Source organism: Cyrtonyx montezumae, unplaced genomic scaffold, assembly GCF_038088225.1.
Source record: "Cyrtonyx montezumae isolate F1298 unplaced genomic scaffold, pur_monq_1.0 scaffold_1, whole genome shotgun sequence".
NCBI classification, from domain to species: Eukaryota; Metazoa; Chordata; class Aves; order Galliformes; family Odontophoridae; genus Cyrtonyx; species Cyrtonyx montezumae.
In genome coordinates, this window is record NW_027071825.1 from 20817648 (window position 1) to 20836840 (window position 19193).

Sequence of the window (19193 nt, forward strand, 5' to 3'; positions counted from 1 at the left end):
GATTTGCAAAATTTGTTTAGGGTGTTTTGGTTTTATGTCTTCTGTAAGGTCACGTACTGTCTGCTGGGTATTTTAAGACATACTCTATATTCAGAGAAACATGGATTTGTTAGGCAAAGTGAATTTCTTTTCAGCAGAAGATGGAGTGACTGCAAGGAAAATGAAAGAATTGAAGGAAAGAAAACTAAACGCGAAACATTTATTTTGGAGAGTTTTTGCAAGCTTCCTTTTAGTCCCTGATTAACAGGTGAATATGCTGAAACACAGTTCTAATGATAAACATTTTGATAACTGAATTATGTCTTTATTGTACAGTGCTGTTTGATTTGACTGCATCGTCTTCTGCAGCAGCGATTGCTAGGCAGGCAAGGGAAAACACAAATGAGAAGCTGCTCCTCGTGTTGTGTCTGAGACAGGCACTTACAAGTATCCCAGAAGCCATTACTCTCTGTAATGCCTACTGCAGATTACCAAGGCTGAAGTTTTCAGTGCAAGTAAAAATTGTCCTTAGACAAATCAGCCCAAAATAGTGATAAACAGCATTGGTTCGGTTAAATGCTAGAAGATTGTAAATGTTATTGAACTTAAAAGGAAAATATTCAAAGTTCAAAGTCACGGTAGTTTTTACATCAGGTGCTCCCAGTAGCAGAATGCAAATGAACACTCCAACACGTGTACATTGTCCAAATCCATTCATCTTCCATGACGGAGGAGTGCCTTCCTCTAAATGAGTCTTTCTATTGGTGGTGGCTGCACCATGCTCCACATCTCGACGCGGGCGCCCTCCTTCTCCTGCCGGCTGGGGCTGTAGGTCCCTTGGGTCGACCTTTTATTGGCAGCAATGACAGAAACCACAACTGCCAAGAAGAGGATCAATAAGGCCAGCGTTACTGAGCCCAGGGAGGTGAATATGTTCGAGATCAAGTCAGTTGCCAACTGGAAGGATTGAAATAATTGCAATATAATTTATGTCAAGAGTACTGAGACACACTTGAGCAACTACCATGGAAGGAAAACAAAAGCCCTTCTATAGCTAGAACTCCGCATAAAGGAGCTACTGCTGAAGCACAGTTTATTGAAAGATAAGTAAATTAACCCCTCTGGAGTTTGTTCATTGGACTCTGGAAAATTACACAGACACCGTGGGGTATTTCACATAGAAAGCAGGACTGGATGAATTTAGCGTAATGACCCATTTCATTTGACAACTTTCTGCTTGAAAATAGTCTATGAACTTAAGTTTTGTGGACTTTAGTAGTAATTCAGAAATTATTTTCTTAATCACTTCAATAATAATTCATCTTCCTTGTTTTACATATTACTGCTAGTTTTCAGTACTGTGAGTTAAACATGAGCTACTCGAGCTGGCTATGCAGACAGTCACACTTGTTTCTGTGAACACTTGCATACAGAAGATTTGCTTACTGTAAATATTTGTGTAAACTGTAACTATTCTACAGCCACTCCTGCCAGTAAATTTTTCTACTAGCATGTTTACATGAAACAAGCATAAAGAGACTGCACGTGAGCACAACTGAAATCTATTCAGTGAGAAATGAATATGAGTATATTCTCACAAATGTTTTCAAATATTCACACAGCTCTTCTACACATACGCTTTGCAGCTGAGTCTACAGAAACACAAGCAGTACAGCATAAGATGAATGTAAGGATGAAATGACTTTTTTCTGTCTTCATGTGGCAGTAGAAAATGTGATAATGTCAGAAGGTACAGAGCGCATAAACAAATCTGCCAGCTAAAATGCTTTAGACCAGATAAATTTTATAATAGATGAATGCTATATATATATATCTACATATGTGGGTTTAGTTTATAAAAAAAATAAAGAGGTTGTGGTGAGGAAGGCCAATGAAGAGATGTGGATGCTGTAGGTAAGTGGTCACTGTGGACAGAATGACCCTACAAGGAATGAAACTTCTGGGCAGATTCTGCCATACATCATTCTGTGATTTGTATTACAAGTGACAGCTGAACTGCCATAGATGAATGTGTGCTTGAGGCTGAACTTTCAAATCCCCAAATATTTAGAAATAGAAAATAGCAGGTCAGAGCCCATTTTCCAGTTAAATATTGTGTGTTACAGGATATCACAGTGACCTTCTTACTCGTCATTTCAAAGGAGTGCTGCTGCTGTCCTGAGAATGACTGTGTGTTCCGTGACGGACCTGCTGTCGATGTGTGCTGTTTGTGTGGCAGTGCCCTGTGTGTCACGCGTGGGCTCATGCTGCTCTGCTCAGCAGTGCCAGAGGATGAACCATAAAACAATCCTGCTTCTTTTCTCTCCACCTCCATGCTGATGTGAAAGGTCTTGCTGTAATAATGAAAGCAAGTTTGGCTCAGGGAATCTCTCTAGGGAATACATGACCGGTTGGGCTATTATTTTCCTCTGTCCTTGATGACTCCATACACAGTTCCAGTGATTTTAAAAACTTTTTTTTTTTTTTTTTTTTGCTACAGGAATGATTCAGTGCAGGTGACAGACACATGAATCCAACCCTAAAATAAGGTGACATGAAACACGTTGGTCCTTTAAATCGTACCCAATTGAGAAGGTCATTTCATTCTAAAATAATGTCACAGGTATGTTTGAGATAAGAGAATTTCTCTGCTCTCTTAAGACTGTATGACCCTTATTCCCATTGTTTCAGGAAGACTGCAAAATTTTAATGGAAATATTACGAAAACAGCCTCTGAGATAAAAATTTTCATTTTATGCTCAGGGAAATTGAGGCAAAGGGGCTAACTCGTATCCTAAAGCCGAACTTAATGGTTATGAAAGAAATGTACTAAAATAGGCTGATGGATGGCATTCTTGTAGTCTTTGATACACGAATATTCTGAAATTATCCTTTCATTTTCTAGTCCCTGCTTGTTTAATTTCTGCTGTAAATAGTCTTTATCTATGGAGATGCTTTCATATATGATATTTTTCAAATACATTTATTTCTTAAGGATAAGTTTAATGCTAAGGAGTTGGAGAGGAAAAAAGTGAAAATGATCCTAACAGGACTCCTTTTTCCCTCCCCCATTAGTTGTGTATTGCCAGCACCTTACTCATCTCATAGCACCTTGCAACAACTGAACAAACTTTTTTTTTTTTTTAATTGTTATTTCTGTTTCATTTGTGTTGAGTTCATTACATTTGGGTTGGTCTAACAGTGACCTGAACTTGAAAAAAATACTGAAAAGTGCACGTATTGCCTATAACTGGCTGGACAAAATTCATAATCTTGAGCCAGTATGTTAGAAATAAAATAATATACTCAACTGATTAAAATATGTTGAGGTATTGGTTTTTTTTATTCTTTGAGTTTTTGTGTTTTTGATTTTGTTTTTTACCATAATCAGATACTTAGTCTTATTTCTGTGCTTACGTTGCTTTTAATTTCCTAATATGATGAAGTTGACTTTAATGCACTCATTTGGGCAGCTTCTATTAATCCAAAAAATCTACTGCCCAAGTGCCGTGGCTTGGTTTAGCAGCCTGCAGATCACCACCCAAGTGCGCGATGTAGGTAGACCTCTTAGCAAAGCAAGTAAATGATAGCAGAGTTGCCAGAAGGCTCTGCAGTCTGGTCCTGTCAAAATCAACTGCTTCTTTAGTAACTGATGGCTGAACACTTCAGTTAATTTGGAAAACGAATTGGATGATCTGGAAAAAGCAGCAGAAAAGTTCCGTCTCTGATAGTTCCAGGACCTGCACTGCAGAGTCTGGTGGTGATGACAGACTGAAATAATTGTAACTGGTGACCCCCAAAAGAATAATGCACACAGCAGTGTTTTGTTATGGTTTTCATGTTTTCAGAAGCATACTGCTGCTAAGACCTCTCGAGGGCTCTTCTACTTGTGTGATGCTATGAGCCTTGTTAAAAGGTAACCTGCCTCTCGCCAGGTAACCCCAAGGAAAGTATGACTTTTTCTCTCCAGATCTTGGGATTTTTTCCCTCTGACACCACATCCACTGAGAGAAGACCATCCTGTCATCCCATACATATCGCTGTAGTCCTCTGAAAACCTCTCTGTAGTGCACGTAGAGTTGTAGAAAGCCTTGAACTTTCAGAGCTCATTATTGTTTTTTCTGCTATCAGCATCTGAGATATTTTTGCAGGAAAAGGCAATTCATTTGCTGGAAGGCCTGAGTGAGATCCCCAAGCCTTGTTTGTAGCTGAATGGCCATTTCTGAATATAAAATGTAGATGAGGATCATGGATATATTCAGAAGATCCACAGTACAGACAACCCACCCTGACAATGAATGTCTGTAGGTAAGTAACTTTTTAAATTTTCTCTCTTCATTTTCATGTGGATATTCATGTCTGAATATTTCCTTAACAAATGTACAAAAGCCCACAAACACCTATTTATGCCTTTACTTAAGAAGTGTAGTCTGAGTAGTTTATCTTAACTGAAATATGACAGGTTGAATGAATTCCTTCCTGGAAAATGTCAGCTTTTAGTTGTCTGACAACTCTTCATGAAATCAAGGCACGAATGTAGAGGTAATTAATTTTAGCAGCTGTAATGATAAACTGATCATCTGGATTGTGGAGTTATGGATCAGGAAAAAACACAATCTGTTTTATTAAGGAATAATTACTTCTCTGGTCTCCTGTGAGAAATGAAGAAGTCAGAGATGATTGAAATCTGTGATTTAGCTTCACTCGCAGGGATTTATGTGCCTCCTAAGAAATTCTGACAGCCTCCCTCCTGATATGTGAAGTCTCACTGCTGCGACTCTGCAGAAGTTAGTGAGGAAGTTTGTTGTAGTTATGTTGGAACAAGAAACTGGAAAGTGACGGTGGATCTCTCAAAAATATTGCAACTAATTGTAAAGCAGCCTTTGATTAAAACAAGGGTATCACTTGGGTATTGATCCTCCAGTCTGATCAGCATGCAAGGACCTCCTCCTCACATCAGACTGCAAGATCATTCCTGGATCACTTAGAGACAGTGCTGTGTTTAGACCAAAACAACTCACCCTCCACACAGATGCTAGCACAAATGGCCAGCTCAGGTAGCTTTCTGTTGATAGCATTAGCTTTTTGGATGTAGCTCAAATGCCCACTTTTAAGAATTCATCTCTGAAGAACAGACTATATACAGTAATTATTTTTTTTTAACTATGTGGAGTATTGATGCCTGATGTTTATCAACTGTTTAATGGAGGTGGCCCAAATTAAAAAATGATGGTCTTTCAAAGGGCTGGGATGGTCTGTCTTAGGCAGAAGAAATAATACTTCTTTTTTTTACCACTGTACTTTATGTGAGCTAAGCTATGGACCCAAGAAAACCCTTAAGTGCCTACACAGTCCCTTAAAATCTCTATGAGTTATTTTGGTGGATCGGCATCATGTGAGACAGCACTACATGCCTTTTCTCTTACACATCTGAGCATTGGTTACACACAGAGAAGTGATCTGGCTGGCAGTTTTGGAGGTAAGCTGTCACTAAGCTGTGGGCTTTCAGAAGACTCCCTGATAGCATTTCTGCAGCAACTGACAGCGCTAATTTTGTAAGTGTACTCCAGCTCTTTTTAAGATCATCTTGCTGGTGCAGCACAGATTAAATGTGTAACTCCAATGTGTTGTTATGAGATGCCTTTTAAAATTCTATTGACAGCCTCTGGTGTAGAAACTTAGCCATCTGCTGCCATATGAAAGGATAGGAGGGATACATCTATAGCTGGTGTAAACCCAGGCAATTCTTGCTGAGGAGGAGTTTGTCCCAAAGCTGCTAAATAGCAGACTAGACAAATACTATGACAGTGTATTTGTAAAGGTACCAGTCCCTAGGGTGCAACATCCCTTTCCACCTTGGGAAATATTTTGGAGTGCCATATATAATTATTTTTACATAGTTAACAGTGCAGTATATCAGGTGTTGTTTCGCCATAGGGGATTATCTGCATTACAACTTCAAGACATTAGATTCTATATAAATAAATCTTGATGATGGATTAAGGCCTTGCCAGGCAAGCATCTCACAGGAAGGACTAGGATAATATTTAAAATCAAGACTATCACTGAAAACAGTAACTTTCTGTCACTGTCCTGCATCTAGCTGGTTTGAGTTTACTGCTTACATTGTAGCACAGTAGTTGCCACAGTAAAGATTCCTGAAAAGAGATTTGCAACTATGAGCCCCTGCCTTTTCAGAACTGCCTGCAGTCATGGCAAGATGAGGTGGGTGAAGGGGACCCAAAAGCAGGAGAAGAATAAGAAAAGATGCTACAGCGCTGATGATGAGAGCAGGGCAGTTTTATGGGAAAAGAGGTGAGGTTGCTTAGACTTGGCATGATTCAGTTGTGTTCTGCATTATTGATTTCAGTTAACGGATTTGCAGAATGTGAATTGCAAACACAGAACTGCTCGCTCAGAGCTCTACTTCTCAGCTTGCAACAGCTGAGGTAAAAGATCTCTTCTTTAATGAGCAAAGCTAGTGGCAGATACTCTTTTATTTCTGAAATCAAATCTTTGAGATCATTAGCACTTAGGAACTGTCAAAGACTCACACAGGGCAGACACCTGCCATGGGCTCTGGACCCAATTGCTGTGATGTGAAGCAGGATCATCTAACCTGACCCCTTGCTCTTGGGAGGAACTGGTGCAACCTGTGCTGGACTTGGCAGTCTTGCTTCTTCCTACTTTCTGTGGGAATAAGAAACTGCTCTGTCCAGTGATGCACAATAAGGGGCTCAATAGAGTGCAGTGAAGCAGAAAGAGAGTCATGATTCCCGTTATAGTGAAAAATTTCCAGATACTCTTCATCTCCACTTTTCTGCTATGCAGCTAGACCTACAATCTCCAAAGCATTTGGTAATTTTCTTCCTCCTATTTCGTGCTAAGCTTCTGCAAAACAGCCATGTGTTGCTACCTAGCATTAATATTGTGCTGTCAAGTGGTGATGAAGTAAGTAGCTATGTGAGTGTTTCACACTGTCAGACAAGAAGATATCAAGTCAACAACAAGCCTTTGTTGGGTGCAGCACTTAGATTGCAGCCATCTCATGCTTCCAACTGTAAATATTAATGGTATAAGTTAGACCTTTATTGGCTACATAATACTTGCTTAGCACACTATGTGACACTGTCACTTTACTTAGTCAATTATATTCCTTGATAAAAATTTGGAGTATGTTTATATCCTAGTGTTCATTCTTTTTTCTACTAGATGATGATTAGAGAAGACTTACATCAGTACATTCTATATTCTATATTTTGGAAGAGATTCATACATGGAATGTGTAAATGTAATTCTTATAAAAATCTGTAGACTACTACATCAATAATCGCTCCTTGAAATCCTATTTTAATCTTGATTCAGACATTTGACAGTGATATTACCATTTTCTTATAGCTTTTTTTTTCTTTTTAGTGTGCTACTTTCTTGTTGACACAAGTGTTTGAGGCTGTCTCTACCCACAAACATAAATTCTGACCTCAGCAGCTCCTAGATCAGTACTGCACACCTAGTGAAATACCTGGTCATTATACTAATAGTGCAACACTGAATGTGATTTGGATAAAGCTAAATCTACTAATTGCCATTTGTATTTCTGCTGAAGATGCAAGAAGTTTATGAAGTCTCTTTACATGTTATAGGCAGCACAGTACATGTGGAAAAGGTCTCTATAAATACAATGGAGATTTCTCTTAACTTTCTGCTTCGTGCTTTTACCTTACTGCCACCTAAGGATAACTAATAGAAAATACATTGTAGTTCACATTAGAGAAATTTACTCTAACATGCTAGGATTTAATGGCAGCCTTGTTGATCTCTTTCTTTTAAGATTTCGTACACTTTGAGAAGATTTTCTTGAAGTTCATACTTCTAAGCAAAAAAAAATATGCTGGCTCACCTAATTGCATTTATCTCTGGTCCTCTAAGGCAAGGCATATTGGCTGTGAGTAACTCAGCTCTGTTTCAGTCAGATGATTAATTTGGATCTGTGGGCTCCTCAGTACAGGCTGAAAGTAAGCATTTTCTACAGTCTGTGGAGTCAGATCATAATTCACCTTTATCTGCGAGTGCAAGCTCTTTCAGATACAGCATTCCCTTGCTGTAATGACTGAATCAGGAATCTCTTGTCCTGCCCTGGTCCTAAACACTCCCACCAAGAGCAAGACCTAGTGAGGTCTGGATAGGACTTATTCCCAGGTCTCCACCTTCGGCAGTCTGTCATTTGTTGGTGTTTGTACAGCCCTGAGCAAGAAAGCTTGAGTCTGGTGGGTAGTCTTTTTGCACATATAGTGAGTATTATGGAGCTGCTGCAAGCTGGCATTGTTCCTGCGCAATATTTATTTTGGAGGAGAGTATGACTTTCTCCAGGGACAGGCAGATGCTGCTGCCCATCCTCAGGTACCTAAGCTCACTTTTAAGTCTACAATGTTGTTATTTTAAGGAGTTATTTTAACTCTTTAATTCACCTAGCAAATTAATAAGCGATTCTAAGATTATTCTTCATGGCTGTAACTCTTCTGATTTCTTAAAATATTTCCAATCTCATACTTGAATTTCAAGATCAGTACAGTCACTGTGAGATCAAGCAGGTAGTGAAATATCACTTTCATGCTAACTCCATGGAGAGAAGTTCACTGTTTCCGAGACTACTGCTTCAAAGCAGGTGATATCAACAATGCCCAACTTATTTTTTTATTTCACTAATTAATACTGTGAACTCCAAACTGCTTATGTGCTTGAGAATCTCCCAGATCCTTTCCCTAGCAGGGTATACTAACAACCAAAGCAGTCTGCAGTGGTACAAAAGCTGCTCTAGCTAAATAATTGCAAAGGTTTGTAAGGAACATAGTTGTTGATTCCTCTGTCCTTTCCACTGAATTACAACAGTATCATAGCAGTTCTTATTCTTCTTGAAAAGAGAATAATCTATTTTATCTAATAGTGTTTGAATACATTTGAGGACTGTTGTTTTCACTGAGCAGTTTGGTACACTGAATCTCAAATATTTAAGTAACAAGCTCTGCCTCCCATGTAAATGTCTCGGTTTCAAAACATGCAAGTGTTTTTAATCATTTGAACACAATATTTTTCAGATCTTCAAGCATAAGATTTTTTTCATTGCTTTTTAGTGGACAAATATTCTAGACGCCTAATAAAGTGCGCAAAATATTTTCAGACAGTATTAGGAATGGAGTTTCATAACAAGAACTGAAAAGCATTCTGCACAAGAACTTACTTCACATACAGAGCTCACCGAGATATGCATAGGCAGATGAGCATGCCACCCTTGCTTAATCTGGAATCATCGTAATTCCATGGACCTTTCAATAGTAATTGTAAACATATGATTCATTTCTGAGGCATTAGCACTGTTCTGACAGATGTATTTGTTATGCTTAGCTAGTACGTAGATAGCAGCAGTCCTGTAGTTCATTACTCCTACCTAAATAATGTAGTGGTTGCAGCTGAGGACTGTGGTTCCTATTTAAGCACCTGAATAAAAGTGAGTATATATTTTTTTTAAGTTCTTAATCTGTTTTACAGGGAAATATTCCTATTTATCCTTTAGCTGTCATCCTTCATATATAAGTGTACCTTAGATGCAGGCATCTTCAGGTCTTTCTAATTGTAACGGTGGTGGACAAGCTTTCCCTGGAGCTACCTTCTAATCTGGCAATAAATCCCACTTTAAAGCTTTGAGCTCTGTTCATTTTATTGAAGAGGACAAACACTGAATCCTGAGAGGTTGCTGCCAACTTCATATAACTTATCTTTTCCATTATGAACTCCTCAACTTCTGCCCAGTTTATTTTTCCTTTTAAAAGCATTCAAGGATAAGCCCAAGCTATATTTTTCAGTTTGAAGGTGAGGCTGGATTTTGTTTTTCTACAGAAACTTCTGGTGAGTTAAGCAATTCAGATTAAAGGAATTAAAACGTATTTATGATCTGATTTTGGTCTGCTTTTAGCCAGATTGTCCAGTGACATAAAACACTGTTGTGTGAAAGTCACTGAAAACAGAATTATTTGTTTCTGCTCTTACAAAAAATGGAAAAAAAAAAGATATTTCTGAGTTAATTGTTCTAAAGCTCTAAAACAACTTTTAGTATACCTTCCCTTGTTGCTAAGCCTGCTGCATTACTGGAAGCCAGACAAAAAAGAGAAAAATAAAAAGAACATTAATTGTCACAAACCATATGAGAAAAAACATGTAGAATTTAGTATCTGAACAGTGCAGGGATGGAGTGCTGGAATGTGTTATGAAGTGAGCAATGACTGAAGTAAATGCCCATGTGATGTGACTATGAGTCTACAAGGAAAACATCAGAAGGTGAGAAAAGGAAAACAATGCTTTTGCAACATAAAGAATAGTGTACAGACAAAACATGTTAGTCTGAATACTAAACGTGTTATATGAATACCCTATTTGAGCCGATTCCTATACTGTGGAGTGTTATGCTGTCATATGTCATCTGGGCTCCTTTGCTGCTTATGTTTAGCACGCATATTAAATATTCAGCTGTTCTGCACTGATGCGTGCAGTAATGCCAGCCTCATAAGGAGTGTTCTTGTCTTTCTCAGCTAAGACACATCAGATAACCTTATTGTCTTTGCAAGATAATGTTTTTGTACCTTATGTTGCGACACATATTTAAATATGTTCCTTGCAATACTCTTTTCAAAGTTTTAGTTCAATCCTGTGTTTTGAAAACAGACTAATGGAAAATAGCAGAGGGTATTAAGGAGCTACTCTGCTCTGAAACAAAAACAAAGAAACAACAACTATAAAAATGGCAATGTGACATTTGCAATGACTTTCAGAGCAGAACTGCTCATTTTACAAATCTAAAGATGTTTGTTCTTACTCCACATCTGACCTGGCACAGGAATAAAGCTGGGTCCCCATACCATCAGCGGCAGCAAGTCTGCCTTTGTGGCTGACCTACAGCCATGCAAACGACGCAGACACACATACATCCCAGCACGTTTCCCGCTCACTCGTGCTAGGCTAACAAAAAATAGCAAAACCTTACTTCAGTTGCTGAACTACTGTTCCACCAACCAATCACGAGGCTGCGGGCAGTTTACCTGCGCTTTGTTCCTCGGAGCAGCAGACATGCCGGGCTGGTCTGTAAGGCACGGCAGCAGCAACCCCCAGCAGACACCTCCTCCTGCCTGCCCGTCTGGGCCCCGGGAGCATCATGGCAGCGGGCAGGAGAGCGGGGGAAGACAAAGCCCGCAGCAGGTGCCCGCTGGCTGAGGCCTCGCCTCACGGCGCTGCCCGGCCCGGTGCCTCAGCCTGTGGGGCGGGAAAGCACCGCGTGCGCCCTGCGGGCCTCCCAGATGAGCTGCGTGGTGCAGCTGAGGAGCAGGAGGTGTGTGCTGCTCCTCAGCCAGAGCAGCAGCATTTTGCAGGTTTGGGTGACTTACCCAGTTTTCCTTCGTTTTACAACATCCCCGGTCTAGCTGGTGAGTGTTAGTGTCCTAGTGTTGAGCATTTGAACTTAGGCCAAGAGCAAAAATGGTAGTGCTGCCTTAAAATAATTGCATGTGATTATGATTTCAAAACAGAAGAGAACCTATCTTGTATTTGTGGCATGATGTGGCTCTTCAGACCTCCTCCAGGCCTGGGAGGGCTCCCAGCTTACCTTGTACCACAGAGGCTGTAATCTGTGTGCTGGAGGGCAAAGGAGAGCCATCTGGGGCAGAGCTACTTGTTCAGATTAGAGGTGTTAATGGCATGGCTGTCCTGCTTTCGCAGATGAACAACTTTTGAAGCGTGGAAATGCCCTAACTACTCACAATCTGAAAGTGTGAAATTCAGGACAGAAAACTAAGATATTTCACTGAAGCTTTTTTTTTGTGAAATAAGGTGATCCTAAATTGTTTTAATTTTAAGTGATGAGAGTACTAATCTGAGAACTGACACAGTATGAGAGCTAACCAGCACAGCTTTTTTGTCACGGTATTGCTCTATAGCTCTTGAAAATACTTTCCATCTCTGGGGCACTAGCAAGACAGAAGTATATAAGAGCAAGGCAAACAGGTAAAGCTGTGGTGAAACTGAGGAGAACTGGTCTCAGTATTACATTCCGTGATGTCCATGTCTTTTATTCAAATGATCATTATCCATTAATAGCTTCATAAGTATGAATAAGTAAATAGTTAGGGAATGCATTATTCATGAATCACTAGGCATTAATTATTGTAATTAAGTATCATTTGCTACGTTCACATTACTAACCCTTGCAGTTAATGAATACATTAGCTAATTGCTGTAGTGGAGATTCAATCAAAATTCGGTATGCCTGTGCTATGGAAGCCTGAGAGTTTTACTGAATTCAGATTCAATATTGAACATATCTTACATGCTTATCAGTGTATTTTTTAATGACACTAAATGTGAATTGTAACCTCCAGTGCATGATGCTTGTCCTTGTGCCCTGGAGGATCAAATGATACCAGCTGGAAGCAACAGCAGCACACATCAGAGAACACAGCATTAGCTACCTTATGCAGAACTTGTATTCTGGGACATGAAATCTGCCACTGCTTTCAAGTTTCATGTATATCCACATGTACAATAGGAGAGGGTATGCTTTGTGGGGAAGTGCTGTCCCAAAGGTGCAGCTGATGATAATGCTTAAGAAACAATTTTAAAGCATATCCTGAGCTGTTTGCCAGTCAGCATAGGGATTGCATTTGGCTTTTGCTGTGCACAGCACAGACAGAATGGGCTCTGATGTCTAATGGGACCTCAGGGCACTCTTGAGAAACAAAGTTAAAGGATCTACCATTTATCGTGCATTTATTTTATTTTACTCTCTGGAGATGTATAGCAGATAACAGTCATCTACGTATTATAGGATGATGACTTGCTAGAGTTCTTTTTTGTAGCTATTTTTTTAGGCTACAGTGTTTCTTGAAGTAGTATTTTGAAGAACTTATAATTGCGAACATTTATAGGGAAAATCACTGTATCAAACTACAAAAATTTGAGTTCAAATGCTAGAAGATTATTTACATAAGTGGAGTGCCCTTCCATCTGCACCTTTGGGTGTCAGGCCAGGAAAAATATTTGCAAGGTGAAAAAAAAAAAAAAAAGGAAACCTGATTCAATCACTGTGAGTTTGAAGCAGATTTTTTTTTGTCTTTTTTTTTTTGTTTGTTTTGTTTCACTAACATACTTTAGTTGTATGCACTGAGTAAACTGAGTATTGATTCTAGTTTCTTAAAAATTAAATGATCTGGGACTAAGAGAATTCAAATCAGCATTCAGCATCAAGGGTTCTTTCACAAACACATGGGTTCTTTGAAGCTAAGACTGTGAGAGAATGCTGCTGGCAGAGCTTGAATTGCACCAGCAGAGGGGCATCACTAAGAACCTGTTTTTTAAGGGTTAGAAGAAGGAACTATTGTCAATACCAGCAACCTTATGTTTTCAATTCTCTGTACACTTCCCTAGTGCAATACCACTCCTTTGTTTTCTACACTAGTTGAAGAATACCCTTTTGTTCATCCCACAGCTGATGCAGATCCCTTTGCTCTCTCTTTTGGTACCTCCTCCACTGCTGTCTTTCTTCTCTTTTCAGAAATCTTTTTTTTCTTTTTCAAGCCCTAACACTGCTACTTCTCATAGCCCATATTTATGAATGACAGTTACTGACATGAAAAAATGTTTGATCCTCAGAGTCAAAATACAGAGGGATCCATTAGTGCTTGTATCAGTGTTCATATCATCACAAGCCATACCTCCCAAGATCATGAACTTGCTTGTTTGCTTCCATTCATCTGTGAAGATCTTGCTGCTATATCTCAATTTTAAACAATAAAGTCTTTAATCTCTTTAGATCCTAAAAAATCTTTGCAATTGGCTGTATTTACAAAAGTCAGTGCTTAGCAAAGGTTTTTTTTCATGTTCCTTCTAAGACTGTTTCCTTTAAAATGGCTTATCTTTCTTTGAAATTATATATTCAACAAAGTAATTCTAATTAATCTGGAATTTGTTTCTTTTTTTCTGTTTAAAGTTATAAACTAGAAATATGAAGTCCATTCTCAACTGGAGATCTGTGCACAGGTCAGAACCAGCCTATGGGCAATGATGCAACTCAAAGGGAAGAAATGAGCCGTCAGAATGCTAGCAGAGCCTCCTAACACCCAGCAATTTTGTAAGTATTGACAGTACAAAAGGAGAAAGCAGGTAATAAGAGGCACTTTGAGCCCTGCAGACCCTTTAAGCACTTCTCTGAGTTGCTGGTTTGGCTCTTGTCTGTTGGGTTGTGCTATGCAGCTGCCCTTGGCCATGTAACAGAGCTGTAGCTGGGGAGGCTGCAGCAGCTGAACTGCTGCCCCAGGCACTGCCAGCACTGCTGCAGAGCAGCGGGGAGATGCAGCCTCTGCTGATGTGTGTAAAGTGATAGTATCAGAAAACATGGCACATTTGAAGCAAATGGACAGAAGTGTCAGGAGGAAATGAGGAGCAGACGTAAGAGACAAAGGCAGAAGGTTTATTGTGTGCAAAGACAGGAAAGTTCTGTACACATACACAATGTAGTTGAACATATGGAAATATAGAGGGGAGAGGAGAACAGCTAAGTCAGGAGATGTTTCATGATTACAAGGCATTACAGGAAGGAAAGAATTAAATTGCAAGAACAGACAATATTTCTGTTTTGTGTACTCAAAAGACTGAACTGCTTCTCTGCAAGTAACAAGCTCTAGATGTATGCAAGTAACTCACACAATCTTTTAAATCCATATAAAACTGTTTGTGCGGTCATCATATTTCTAGTACTGAAGAGAGTTTTGGAATCTCTATACAGTATTTGTATTTGTTGTTTTGCATGCTATGCTATACCTATTGCTTGTCAGGCATGCTGTTCATACATGTACTTACTTTCTAGCCTTCCTCAACATTAATTACTTGCTTACAAAGAGGGAAGGAACTTTTACCTGAATAATAGTTCTCTTTTTTTCCTTTTTTTCTTTTTTTTAAAGAGTAGTCAGCAAAAAACCTACGCAAATCCCTTTTTTAAGATAAATATAACAAAGGTATTATCCTAATAAAAAATAGCAATTACCATAATAATTGTATAGTACTTAAGTTTTCATACTAAGGCAAGTGCTCAATACAAGAATGTGTGACATTTCACAGGGATGAATCATGGTATTTTCCACAGATGCACAAAAGAATGTAAGGATTTTGTTCTGAAAATAGGAGCCTTGTTTAATAATACCAGTATTGCTGCAATTAAGCTCTGAATGATGTTAAAGAAAAACAAACAAACAAAAAAAAAACTGATTTGGAGACACTTCTGAAAGATGGGAAATGAAGACTTGATTCTCAGGCAGTGACTTCTGCTGTATCTTGCTGTAGCAAAATGGGAACCTAAACATCTCACTCTCTGGAGTCATAAAACCTCATTAAATACCTCTGTTTAACTCTGCTATACGTTACTATCATTCAAGAACTCTATTTTAAAGGGCTAAAAGGAGTATAGAATCTGTACAAATACAGTATGATCAACACCCAGAGAAGTATTTGCACAGTTCACAAATGGCTTTTGCATTAAAGCGTTGTACAGAAAAGCTCACCTTTAACTGTTGTTTTATAGTTAACAATATCCTTCATTTGTGTCTACTTTCCCAAAGGTATCCACAAATTCAGATTTCTTACTTTTTTTTGTGTGTTCTTTGCTAAATCTTTCAATATTCACAATTTTCATTACTTAAAAAATCCGTGTCCAACCAGTCAACTGAATTACCTTGATTTCTTCCTAAGAAGGAACAAAAGGTTGTACTTTTGTCTGTTGACTCTATCTGCTAATGAATAAGGAGACTTACCAAATTTGAAGAAATCTTTGGAAAAATACAGTAAACTTATGATTTTGAAATCTAATGTACCCACTGGGCCTTTCTTGACAGAGGAATTGTAATGAAAATTGAGACAGCCGCAGTTTGTCTCAGTGTGATGCATTGGAGGTGTAAAGGCTAATGAAGCAGAGGAGCAGGATTGCTGCAAATCCAAATGGATGTACGAGGGGCCTCAGTGTGTTGCCAGTTGCTAATCCATACCATTATTTATCCAAAAGCACCGTACTTGATTTCACCAGTGGGAGGCCAAACACGAGAAACTAGCAATGAATGTAGTATGTGGTGCAAATATAGTGACATCAGTAAGATTGAATGGTAAAATTAACCTCTCTGAAGGCAACAAGCCTTTACCAGCCTTTGCACAGGGCTTGAATGCTGCCACAGGTACATCTTAAAGTTCCCCTTAATATGCCTTGCTTCCTGATCTCCTCCACTGTTTGTGCTGATAGTGTGCATGTGGTAAAATGCTCTAGTGGAGTTAGGATGAGACACTGTTTAGAGATTTGCAAGCATTTGTACTAACATGAAGGGAAAACACTAACACAGATCCAAAGTGTTTCATCACACAGGCAAGAACTTGGACCTGAGCATTGCATCACGAAGTTCTCATCATTCACTTCCTTCTATCTTATAAAGTAACATGATGTTACCTGAAAGGTTTGCTTCCATGTTACAACCAGAGTTGAAGAACAATTGAATATTTCACATCAGTTCAAAAAATATATAAAATGATTATTCCAACTCAAATGCTTGCATTGCTTTGCTAAGCTCTTTGGTCAAGGCATCTTCTGTTTTGCTAAACCAAGAGTCGAACAACTGCTAATAGTCTTCCTGGTCACCCCACTCGACTGCTGGATCATCATCCATTCTCAAAATAAGATAGGAGAGAAGCTGAAAGAGATTCTGCCACAACAGTAGAGAGACAAAAAAGGAGAGGTCGCTTACATCGATCTCACAGCGGTCCCCAGCATAGTTCACGTCACAGAGGCAGTGAAATTTGTTGAGCAAATTCTGGCAGAGGCCTCCATTCAGGCAGGGATCAGAGCTGCACTCATCAATGTCCTTTTCACACCTACAGGGAAGAGTGCAAAAAGTGAAATCCTGAAATCAGATACAAAAGGCATAAAACTGGCTCATTTTTAATTCAGAAACTTTTCAGGAGGAGGCTGCTCCATTTAAAATCTGTGGTGTATTTTCACATGTGTTCCTGGTCTTCAGAAAATCTTATTAACTACTTGATTAGCCTCACTTAAATCTTGAACTTCCTGTGTTGCTTTCAAACATAGATGGTTAAGCCAGAAATTTTATTTCTGTGAAGCATTTCCTGGTTAATGGTGCTTAGCAAAGTGAAATGAAAGCTGGTGTGTGGTTTCAGAGCTGGATATAGTGCAAGTCCTGCTGAACACTTGTCTATTTTCATCATTACTGCAAGCTGAGCGCACGGTTTTCTTCTCAATAATTCAGATCCAAGTCAAATAAAAGTATATTTTTTCATAACTAAGTGCCCCTGGGAATATTCAGCCATTTCTTTCCTCTATCTGCAGTGTTAGTAGATGTCCAGCATGACCTCCTATATGGTCTCTCTGAGGGTGTGGGCACTGAGAATGTTAAGGGCAGTTGCAGAATAAGGTTTTAAAAGCTTAAATTTATTTTGTATGCTTTTCAGTAATTCTGGTGAGAAAGGAAATTTGAGCTGTAATAATTGCTCAAAGCAACCAAGTGAACATTAATGAAAAGAATGTATGATTGTTTAAAAATTAGTAATGCTTTGGTGATTCCCTGTTCTGAAAAATATTCCCCTGAATTCCCTGCCTCCTTTCTTCAAATACTGATAATGGTCAATCCTATTTTTGCAAATAAAGGAAATCTGGGCTTTTACCATTGAAGCAGAATGTGTGAAATTCACTCCAAATTGTAAGAAACTGTTTTGTTTAATCATATCCATAACCACTCCGTACACTGTTAGTGGTACATTAGGGAAGTGCTGTTCTTTGCCTTAAACACTCTTAGCACATTTTCTTTATTTATCTATGAAAAAGTTTCAACCATTTCCTCCAGTGATAAATTATATTTGCATACTTCAGAAAGCTGAAAATTAAGTATTAATTCAATCTGTAATAATTATATAGCTATGAACTTCCCTATGCAAAACTGAAAAGCAGAATGGTGCAAGGAATTAGATATATGGGTTCACATGAACATCAGGAAGACTTGTAGTCTTAACTCCCTTTGATAATTTTGAAAACTGTGAATTCAGTGAAATAACTGTTTTCAAGAGACAGCTACATCTCCTTTTATTCAGAGTAATCTTTCAAGTTTTCCTTTCCACCAATTGTTTGCTCTTTCTTTTTTTCCTTGTAATCCCAAGTGAATTGATTGACATAGACACCCTTTTTTATTTTTTACCTTGTACACCATTGGTTTTCTTAGGGATGAAATACTGTCTTGAAGCAAAATGCCTGCTTTACTATTCTAATCAATAAATAGACTGAAGGGTTTTGTTTTGATTTTTTATTTTTATTTTTTGTTAACTGATACATTTGAAATTGGTCTGAAAAAAGAATTGCCACGTGTTCGGGGTGAAATTTTCCTTTTTGGTGTACTAAGTTCTGCAAACACAGAAATACTCCTGGTTTATGGTGTGTCAGCCTGGAGGAAAAGAGGACAAATAGTCAATTTTAGACATTTGAGAAGAATGCCTTGCTTTGATAGTCAGTTATAGTGCAGTATGCTTGGTGCGAGGCTGCTGCTCAAAATGAGGATCATGGGAACCATAAAATAGAGATTATTGCCAGCCAGTGGGATGGATTTAAGCAGGGCTCCTTCCCAAAGCTGCAGTTAGCAAGTTGCCTGGCAGGGGAAGGAAGAAGGAAAAAAAGCACTTTGCCTTATCTTGAAGTCCTGAAAAAATATGCATTGAAAAACTGCCTGAGAATATGCTTTTATTTTTTATTATTATTATTGTATTTCTTAGCCTTTTTTCTTGTGGTGTGGCACGCAGGCATTCTGGCTGAGTTAAACAGTGCAGTGCAGATGTGTCAGCCAACTACACTGCGCACTGAGCAGGTGGAAATTTTCATTTCATCTGTGCTTTATGGTTTACAGTGCAGGTTCCACAGAGCCGGTGAGTTAATCAGTTTTTGAAAGAATGAAACCACTTTTTGAAAAATGCTTTGTGTTTGCAAAGCCAGCACAACTTGGCTCTGTTGAATGTTTGGATATTACACTCTAATGTAATGTTAATTGCACTGCAAGCAAGTTATGTTAATTTCTGTGTTCCTTTTCTTCCTGTTCAGAAATTTGCCATTACTTTAGGCCATATTACCACTGGGATGATGT

General features: G+C 38.7%; 1 protein-coding gene across 1 annotated transcript in view; it reads right to left on the reverse strand.

Annotated features, from left to right (window-relative positions):
* Positions 1 to 695: 695 nt before the first annotated feature.
* The window catches only part of CRB1 (crumbs cell polarity complex component 1), an 81479-nt gene continuing 62981 nt past the window's right edge, over positions 696 to 19193 (reverse strand). Inside the window, exons 11-12 of the mRNA XM_065743068.1 lie at positions 16800 to 16926; positions 696 to 936 (exon numbers count right to left, since the gene is read on the reverse strand). Coding sequence (XP_065599140.1) covers positions 724 to 936; positions 16800 to 16926 — 340 coding nt within the window. The 3' untranslated portion in view covers positions 696 to 723. The remainder of the gene's footprint in view (positions 937 to 16799; positions 16927 to 19193) is intronic.